At 30.1% G+C, this 10,098-nt stretch overlaps 1 protein-coding gene across 1 annotated transcript; it reads right to left on the bottom strand.

The window, feature by feature from the left end:
* Nucleotides 1-8,433: 8,433 nt before the first annotated feature.
* Nucleotides 8,434-9,604, bottom strand: LOC107919211 (uncharacterized). The gene is made up of 3 exons (XM_016848719.2): nucleotides 9,260-9,604; nucleotides 8,607-9,131; nucleotides 8,434-8,505 (listed from the first exon to the last, which is right to left on the bottom strand). Exons 1-3 carry the CDS (start codon nucleotides 9,602-9,604, stop codon nucleotides 8,434-8,436), a joined length of 942 nt encoding a protein of 313 aa, XP_016704208.2.
* Nucleotides 9,605-10,098: the final 494 nt, after the last annotated feature.

The raw sequence follows: 10,098 nt of genomic DNA, 5'->3' as shown, positions 1-10,098 counted from the left end.
AAGTAGCAACAAATTGAGTGGTGATATATTAAGAAAAGTCGCAGCTAGAACTTAAGGATTTTGGTGAAGGGAAATAGCCAAACTTATGGCTAGTGTTGAAGCAGAAGTTTATGGGGGTGAGAAGAAACTTATAAGGAGTTTAAAGGAAATAGCCAAATTTATAACCCCACGCTATTTCGAGAAGTGGTGGATTATAAGGTTAAAGAACATCAATGAAGAAAAAAATCAGTTGTTGCCGATGGAGGTCGAAGTCATGTGGTCCAATTAATGTTGTCACTATTTTAGGTTGGTATTAGCATACTAGGGAAGAGTTTTAATGCTTTCTGTTGGAAAAAATTTGGTTCGAAAAAAGTGTTTTGTACAACGAAAAATTAAAATATTGAAAATCAATCTGATTTGTGATATTTATAGCAATATACCCTAGACCAAATTAATAATTGTGTTTTCGGCTAGATGGTTTTTATCGTTCTGGGCTTTTAACCAAGTGATCTTCTTCGCTATTCTTGTACCACGAACAACTTCGAGTGTGGGCTCGAACTATTCAAATCAAAACATAGTACCATAAATCATTTTCTATTTTTTTAGGGTGAAAAGGAAATTTTGCTTCTTAAATAAAAACCGACAGAATAGTTATTCCAAAAAAAATATTTAAGTCTAAAAGAATAAAAGTCTCCCTATTTTCAGGTTGAATGACAATATCTTAAAGTTATGTTTATAGCTCTGCTGACGTCATATATTTATAGGGAGAGAATGTAGAATCTTTGTTGAATTTGAAAGGTTTATTTCAAATAGAAAACTAACTTGCTACTTAAGAGTAAGAGTAGGGAGAGCGGCACACCCTAATGTTCTTATTAGGGTAGCTGTCCCTTCATATTCCATGAGGGGATTTTGGGTCTCTCTCTCATCGGGACCAATTACGTGTACTTCTTGAACTTTTTGACCAAGTAATTTATAATCTAATCCAACTCGATTTTGTTTTTTCTATTTTCCAAAATAAACTTCATTACTTATATTCAATTAAATAATTTACTCATCCCAGTTTTACTCCATGTATAATTATAACAATTTTACCCTAGTAAAATTTTGGAGAAAATATATTTAATATTTTACAATTCAACTTGTTTACTATGGCCGAATGATTTATTTTTATTTTTGGGCTTTAAAATAGCTCAAAAATATAAACTCATTCTTATAATGTTTTTGAGAAATCCAATTTCATTTGTAAATGAATTTATTTATCATTTTCATTTACATTTCCATTTTGAGAAAACCAAATTCATTTTCAAATGATTTCATCTTTCCATTCCAGAGAAAACCATAATTATTTTTTAATATTTTTTCATTTATTCATCTCTATTCATTTCGTGCATTTTGATTCAACATGCAATTCATTTCTAACATTAACGACCTAACGGAGGGACCAATTGAATATATGCAATTAGGGCTCAAATGATTTATAATTAAGTTACAATTCTTCACCTATTAATTATAAACTCTTTTAGTCACAAAGTCATTCTATTATAGTATCGTGATTGAGTTTTCCCTGATAGCATACTATTACGAAAGCAACTCAATCAATGCTCGTCTAGTAACCTTGTAACAAGTGTGTTACCCTCATAGGATATCCTTAATCTCTTTAGGATAATATTTGTTCTTCCAATATGATCATATTTTATCTCATGATAACCATTACATCTTTTTTCATGAAAATTTTATTACTATCAAATAGCAATCAAGTTATTTGTCACAAAGAGCGACCCATGACCATGTTTACTTTTCGTCAACCATGTAATGTCAATGAGAGGATATCATTTACCTATGTCTCGGGCTATAAATTCCACTATTATGAATGACTCTACATATTGTGGAAGTCGCACACCTAACACACTAGCTTTCGGATCCTCATCTATTCTAACTCAGGCTTTTACTTCCATCAAAGTTTACGAGTCACGCATACATAGCCCGCTATCTACTCAAGATTTATGTATGTCACACTATAAATTTCACAAGTGAATAAATTCATAAATGAATTCTTTTTAATTTTTTTTTAAAAAATAATATGAGAAGATAAGATTTAAAGGAAAAAAACCTAATTATTATTTTTTGGTTGAACTGCGGTGGCCAATGGCGTAGAGGAGCTACTGATATGTCACATAATATCAATTGTCGTATATGTCACATAAAAAAATAATTCAAAAATTATAAAGATAAAAGGATCAAAATTAAAATAAATAAAAAATATAAAAATTTTTAAAAAAATTAGCATGGAGTACTTATGAATTTTCATGTAGGTTGTTGTGTTTAAAATTTTAATATTTTACTTATTCTCATTAAAAAAGATATCATTTTGACTCTTTTTCAAAATATTGATGGTAGACAAATTCAACTTTTTTTAAAAAGTTAAGGGCCAAATTTAGTTAAAAAATGCTAAATTGACAAAAGATATAAATGTTAAGAGCTAAATTTGACATTATACCATATTATTTTACTCAATCAAACAAATGCTCCATCTTTATTTCATTTCATCTAACAAAGCTATTGTTAAAGTTATTACATCTTGTCTTGTAATTAGGGATGAGCAAAACTCGATTCGACTAAAAAAAATAAAATAAAAAATTTTAAAATTCAAGTTAATTGAGTCAACTCTAATTTTGTTTTCGAATTTCAAGTTCTAATCGAGTTTAATTTTCAAATTCGAATAATTTGAATAAACCAAATACCAAACTATTATATTTTACATTTTTACCCAAAACCTCCAAATCTTTTTACTTTCCCCCAATACTTTTTCTCCCTCCCACTTTCCCCTTAAAGCTTTTATTCCCCTCTCATCCCACCCCAAATTTTATTTTGAATATTTTCTTCCCATTGACTTTCCCCCAAAAATTTTACTCCCCAACTCTCAAAACTTTTTGTTTTTCCCTTCCCCTTTCACTTTTCACTCTTTTCCTTCAAATAAAAAACCATTCAAAAAAATTCTCTAAACTTAAATAGTAATAATTATATATATATCTATTATTTATATTATTAAATTAAATTTCACATTTTGTACTATTTATATTATTGAATTGTTTAATTATATTAAATCTTTATAAATTTCAATTAAAATTGAATTATTGATAATGTCATAAAATATTCGTGTTAAAATTTTATATTGTTATCAATTTCACATTTTATATTTAACATAAATTTTATTAAAAATTTAAATTTTTTATATTTAATATATTTTTTAATTTTAAAATACATACTGATAAAAATCAGAAGATAATTGAAGCAACTAAGCAAGCAAAGAAGTTATCCCGTATATAAAATATTAATAAATAAATTACGAGGAGATGAAAGTTAAGAACAAATTTGATTATGATGGATGGTAGTGGTTACATGGATCTAAATTTTTTTTTTAATTTAACTCGAACAAATATATTTGATTTGATTTGAATTTCATCTCACTTGACTCGATTCGAGAAAATTTCAAATCGAGTTAGGATGATAAAATAGGATTCGTCAACTCAATTAATTCGAAATTTTTTCATACGATTTGATTGAATGCTCACATCTACCTATAACATTTCTATTTCATTCTCACATAATAACATTCCTTCACAACTCTATTCCATTCCAGCAAACCAAGCATGTCGTAAGTGTTTGATTGAACTGACGTAACCCACCAACTATGTGTGTGTATATATATATTATAATTTTATAGAAAAATACACAATCTCGACCTAAAGATACCTTTTGCCCTGGGAAGGTGAACGCTTCAAATTGCTAAAGTTGTACCTAGACAAGTACATAGCTTAAGGCTCAGGTTGGGTTATGACAACTTAGCGTGCTTCTGAATATTTTCAAAATGCAGCAGCAAATTGAGTGGTGATATATTAAGAAAAGTCGCAGCTAAAACTAAAGGATTTTGGGGAAGGGAAATAGCCAAACTTGTGGCTAGTGTTGAAGTAGAAGTTTACGGGAGTGAGAAAAAAAACTTATAAGGAGTTTAAAGGAAATAGCCAAACTTATGACGCCACCTTATTTCGTGAAGTGGTGGATTATAAGGTTAGAGAACATCAACGGAGAAGAAAACCGGTTGTTGCTAATGGAGGTCGAAATCATGTGGTCCAATTAATGTTGTCCTTATTTTTAGGTTGGCATTGGCATACCAGAGAAGAGTCTTAGAAGTTTCCATTGGAAAAAATTTGGGTCGAAAACGATTTTTTTATACAGCGAAAAATTAAAATTTTGAAAATCAACCTGGTTTGTGATATTTATACCAATAAACCCTAGATCGAATTCATAATTGTGTTTTCGACTAAATGATTTTTATCAACCAATAAAATCATTATTCCAGAAAAAATATTTAAGTTTAAAAGAATAAAAGTCTCTATATTTTCGGGGAGAATGACAATATCTTAAAGTTATATTTATAACTCTACCGATGCCATCTATTTATAGGGGCAGAATGCAGAACCTTTACTAAATTTGAAAGGTTTATTTTAAATAGAAAAATAACTACTTAGAGTAGGAGTAGGGTGGGCAACATCCCCTAGTATTCCTATTAGGGTGGCCGCCCTTTTTATATTCTATAAGGGGATTTTGGGCTTCTCTCACATCGTTACCAATTGTAAGTACTCCTTGGACTTTTTGACCAGTATTTTGTAATCTGATCCAACCTGATTTTGCTTTTTCTATTTTTCAAAATAAACTTCACTATTTATATTCAATTAAGTAATTTTCTCATTTCAATTTTACTCCCTGTATAATTATAACAATTTTACCCCTAGTAAAATTTTCGAGAAAATATATTTAATATTTCACAATTCAACTTGTTTACTATGACCGAATGATTTATTTTCATCTTTTGGCTTTAAAATAGTACAAAAACATAAACTCATTCTTCTGATCATTTTTGAAAAATCCAATTTCATTTTATATGGATTTATTTCTCATTTTCATTTTCATTTCCATTTTGAGAAAACCAAATTCATTTTCAAATGATTTCAGTTCTCCATTTTGGAGAAAGCCATAATCATTTACGAATATTTTTTCATTTCTTCATTTCTATTCATTTCGTTCATTTTGATTCAACATGCAATTAATTACTAGTTTCAACGAGCTAGAGGAGGGACCGACTGGATATAAGCAATTAGGGCTCAAATGATTTATAATTAAGTTCCAACTTTTCACCTATTAATTATAAACTCATTTAGTCACAAAGTCATTCCATTATAGTATCGGGATTGCGTTTTCCCTCACAACATACCATTACGAAAGCAACTCGATCAATGCTCGTCCAATAACCTTATAATAAGTGTATTACCCTTAGGGTAATCTCTTTGGGATAATATCTGTTCTTCCAAAATGATCCTATTTTATCTCATGGTAACCATTATGTCTTCTTTCGTGAAAAGTCGATTACTATCAAATAGCAATTAAGTCATTCGTCACAAAGAAGAACGATTGATAATCATGTTTACTTTTCGTCAACTATATAATGCCAATGAGAGGATATCATTTACCCATGTCTCGGACTATAAATTCCACTATTGTGAATGACACTACATATTGTAAAAGTCGTACACCCAACACACCAGCTTTCGATTCCTCATCTATTCTAACTCAAGCTTTTACTTACATTAAAGTTTACGAGTCACGCATACATAGTCCACCATCCATTCAAGATTTAGGTATGTCACACGATGAATGTCACAAGTGAATAAATCCATAAATAAATTCAAAATATATTCTTCTTGGGTCTTAGTCTGATGTACTGTCAGTCACATCTATGTTTTTATCTTTTAGGAGTCATTCGCTCTGATGATTAAGACAAAACATCTTCCCAATTGAACTTGATGGACAACATATTAGAGTTTTGATTAGTTTGTTCATTTTCGATTAGACTAAGGATATGTTTAGATTCATCTACTAATACATGATGTCTTTCCGTATTACGATTCATCCACATAATACCCCTTAGTATCAGTTTAAACATTAGACAATCAATGAACAATATTTGCTTTTATTTTACTTTGTGTGCAAAAACCACATGAGGACAATAATACAAAGTATATTAATTATAATCAATAAAATTTGTTTTATTATTCAATCTTTTTGAAAAAATTACAAGTTTACAAACGAATATACTATACTCAGGATACCAGATCCAACACTTTCTTACTAAGTTTTAATATATTTGATGCTGAAGTTGATTGTAAGTTTATTATCTGTTCAAATTGTTTCTGAAATGAGGAGGGGTCGATGGAGTTATCCAACACTTAGGACCATATTTGTATCAACAACAATTCAGTCCTAGTGTAAGTAAAATTGAGTTTACTTGCGTTAAATGTTGCCTAGTCTAGTAGAACTCTGAGCTACTCCGACGATCATCAGTTTCTGAGCTACATCGATGGTCATCAAATTCTACCAAAGAACTAAAAAGAGCGTGGTATAATATCCTGGGCGGGAGGAAACTCATTTTTATTGTTTTCATTTCTATTATGTACTATTTAACCTTCTTAAAAACATTATCAGTATAACTTAACATGAAAGCAAGTTTCCAAAATATCTAGCATGCATGCACTCACTTGCAAGGATTAATTGGTTTGATAAAAAAATTATTAAAAAACTAGAAAGGTAAAAATAAATTGAACAATTTGGTCCAACCACTTGGTTCAATCGATTTTTGGTATTACATTGCCAAGGCCTTGAGGGAAATCAGCAGCTCCTCTAATGCCAAAAAGGTTTCTTCACATTGCATACCAGAATGTCTTTTTTTTTTTTTTAAATATTATTTTTGCTTGTTTTAGAGGAGGGTTGAGTTATATATTTTGTATATTTCCTGTTTGGTTATTCGTTATGTGATGCTAATGGCTTCTTGTTGTTGTTGTAGGCCTTTGAATTTATGAAGAAGTAAGAGGAGACAAGGCAAGCTGAGTTGGCTGCAAGAGCTGCAGAGTTTAAGGCAATGCAAGCCCAAGCTGGAACTGTAAGATCTCCTCTGAAATCTTTGTACCTTGATGGTTAATTAATTAATATAGATGTTGGTTTAAAGATTAATTTTGAAATTGCAAATTGTTCCTTAATAACATCAAGGCCAATCTGCTCGAGTGTATTTATAAGGTTAGCGATAGTGACATTATTAGTCTTATTGTTTCTTCTCGAATCTCATTTTAAGTTGCAAGTTGCAACCAGGAAATTCTTTCCAGCTTATTTCACAATCCTGTTATTGCATATGATATGTCTCTATTGTGCTATGCTAAAACTAGTTCTCCTGAGTTGATCATGAATCAACCGTGGAGCTTTTTGGTATTACATTGCAGTCTTTCTTGTGTGATTGAGTCGTATTGTATGGGTTTTCTACTTCAGTTTTTTCATAGATATCCTTAACAAATTTTGGTTTATACACTTCTTAAAATATTTTCAGCAAATTGTTTCCTTATTTGTTTACAAATGGAAATGTATTTATTAGATGTGTAAAATCGCACTAGAAACTAGTTTATTTAAGAAAAAAATTATATTTAATATAAGACAAAAAAAAACTTCTAAAATTTATTGAAATTCGTAGAGATAATAACAAAAACGTTTCGATTTTTAAAAAAAATTGGTTGAAAAATTATAACAAAAACATGTTCAATTAAATTAATTTATTCTTTAAAAAACTAAACATTACTCTCTGTGTAGATTCATTCAATGTGGTGAGTTGGATTTCTTAACCTCATACTATTTATATTATTATATAAATTATTGATTGAGTTAATATTACAACCAATCAAATATTAGCTTAATTAGAAAACTTATAAATTTTTTTTCGTAATTATAATAAATTATATTATTTTAAAATACTTTAATTTTTTTATTTAAAAAACCAATAAAAATATGCATACAGTGGAATTTAAATGCATAGCAATTTCATTAGTAAAAATTTTAATTTACAATTAAACTAAAGCTTTGTTTAAGTATTTTTATACATTTTAATTTTATTATGTACACTTTATTATATCCATCAATTGTATATATATTAATAATGTATTTTATTGAATTGGTATCACAAATTAACCCAACATCGACTCAAGATTGATGAAAATATCATGATAAATAATTTAATTCTTTTTTCATTTTAATATTATGCATATTTTATTTATTATTATTAATTAATTTCAAATCATATGTTTTTGTTATTTATTTTATGTTATTTTTATATATACTTTTGTATTCTAAATTTATGATTTTAATGCATAAGCGAGTGATATGATTTTTAGTGATTATTAATTTATTTGGAATTCTCCTAACTTCATAGTAGATATTTGCTGCTTTGGGACAATTTTCAATTAAGTGATATGAAAAGAGGAATCCACAAAGGCGACGATATAGCAAAATTCAAAAACAAATTAAATTAGAAACAATATGACACCTTTAAACGACAGTCACCAAGTGCGGCCTGAAATTTCAAAACTCCCATATAGCAGAAGTCAAACCCCTGATCAACAATCCAAAGCACCAGAAAAAGGCGACGATGGTCTGTGAAATATACATACAAAACGAATCCATGATTAACAAAACCAAAAGAATTATACCTATACATGAAGATGAGAAATAACAGCTTATACTTGATATCATACACTTTGGCTTCTGTAGTTTTCCTGCCTCTGCTGATAATAAGAAAGAAGCGAAAATATAGTTTGTAGTATAGTAATCAGGAGCAAGACAAGCGCAGCAAGAAACGATATGGGGGACCAGGGAGTGTTAAAATAATCTTTCTTCAATTTTTCCTTCCATATGTTCCAGTCTCTCTTGCAATGCTTGTTCACTCGATCAGCTATGTCCTCATAGTAGAAGGCTTCTGTGTCGTAATAAACGAAATACCCCAGATTATTAAATATTTTGGTAACTGCTTCATAGTCTCCTAACCAATTATCAATAATTCCACTTTTACGGAGTAGCTCCACATCCTTGTCTGTGTTGATGAGTTTATCCATGAATAGCACATAATCAACATAGTATTTTCGCACCCCCCATAATTGTTCGTAGGCCATATAATTTCGGAACGTACGCTCTGTGGAATGGTCGACTTTTAAGGTTGGAATCTTGAGTTCTTTGGTGCCATTATCAAACGTTATATCAAACATGTTCATTTTCCCTTTCTCCTGGTTTTGCATATTTTGGATAGAGACACCAAATTAAAGAAATGGATTCCTGCATCTTCCAGCTCTGTTGCGCAAGGTATCAAGCTCCGAGAGCTTTGTATTTTTCTTTTAGGAAAGTAGTATTCTACTTCTTTTGTTCCTGCTACTCGGATTTCTTGAGAAGGATCATGTACCAACTGTAGAAGATGTCTGGTACTAGTATTTTCGGGTAAATAGATGGGATGCCTTCCGAAAAAAGTAAGAGCAAATGCAGCCAACTGAGTCAAATGTCCTCGAGGTCCAGGATTTGGTATTATCATGCGATACAACTCCAAAAGCACAAAGAAAGGAAGTTGGTTTTCTAGTAATAACAAATCGTACCGAATGTCATATGAAACATGTTGTCCCAGTTCCCTAAAATCATATAGATGACCGATCCAGATTAGTTGAACAGCAAAGCAACCATCATACACCATCATATCTGTTGACACCATTTTTTTTATTGAAAACGGGGTCGACTTGGGTTTTGAAAAAAGAAACGTGAGTCGCCACCAATTCTTTTTTATAAAGTGTTATTGGATCACCTTGCAAAGCGGTTGTTTTTAATAAACAGTTTAATTTTATTAAAACAACGATTTTGGTCCACGAAATTCAGAAAAATGAGTCTGGGAGTCGGTTACGCACGAGGAAGGATTAGCACCCTCGATACGCCCAAAATTGGTACCTAGTTGATTACTTAATGTCTTAGTGTCGAAAAACTGAAAACTTTAGAGAGATTTAAAATATGATCCTTAAAAAAATGACATGGATTGAAATTCAAGAGGATATTTGACTATTTGGTTAAACGAGAAATTGAAACCCAACACATTAGGGCACGTTCTTCAAATTTCCAAACGCAAAATATTGCCTTATTTTGAAATTTTTAAAAGGATATTTAGCCATTTGGTTGAACGAGAAAAAATCGACACCCAGCACCTTAGGGCATGTT

The sequence above is a fragment of the Gossypium hirsutum genome, chromosome D13 (genome assembly GCF_007990345.1).
Source record: "Gossypium hirsutum isolate 1008001.06 chromosome D13, Gossypium_hirsutum_v2.1, whole genome shotgun sequence".
NCBI lineage: Eukaryota > Viridiplantae > Streptophyta > Magnoliopsida > Malvales > Malvaceae > Gossypium > Gossypium hirsutum.
This window is presented reverse-complemented; position numbering and strand designations above follow the sequence as displayed.

Bases quoted from the DNA above. Each gene is read 5' to 3' on its own strand.
- LOC107919211 (XM_016848719.2), bottom strand. From the start codon at position 9,604: ATGGTGTCAACAGATATGATGGTGTATGATGGTTGCTTTGCTGTTCAA. The intron at 9,132-9,259 runs GTAGAATACTAC...ATGCAAAACCAG, and splicing joins GAGTAGCAGGAACAAAAGAA to GAGAAAGGGAAAATGAACAT. The intron at 8,506-8,606 runs GTATGATATCAA...TATATTTCACAG, and splicing joins AAAACTACAGAAGCCAAAGT to ACCATCGTCGCCTTTTTCTG.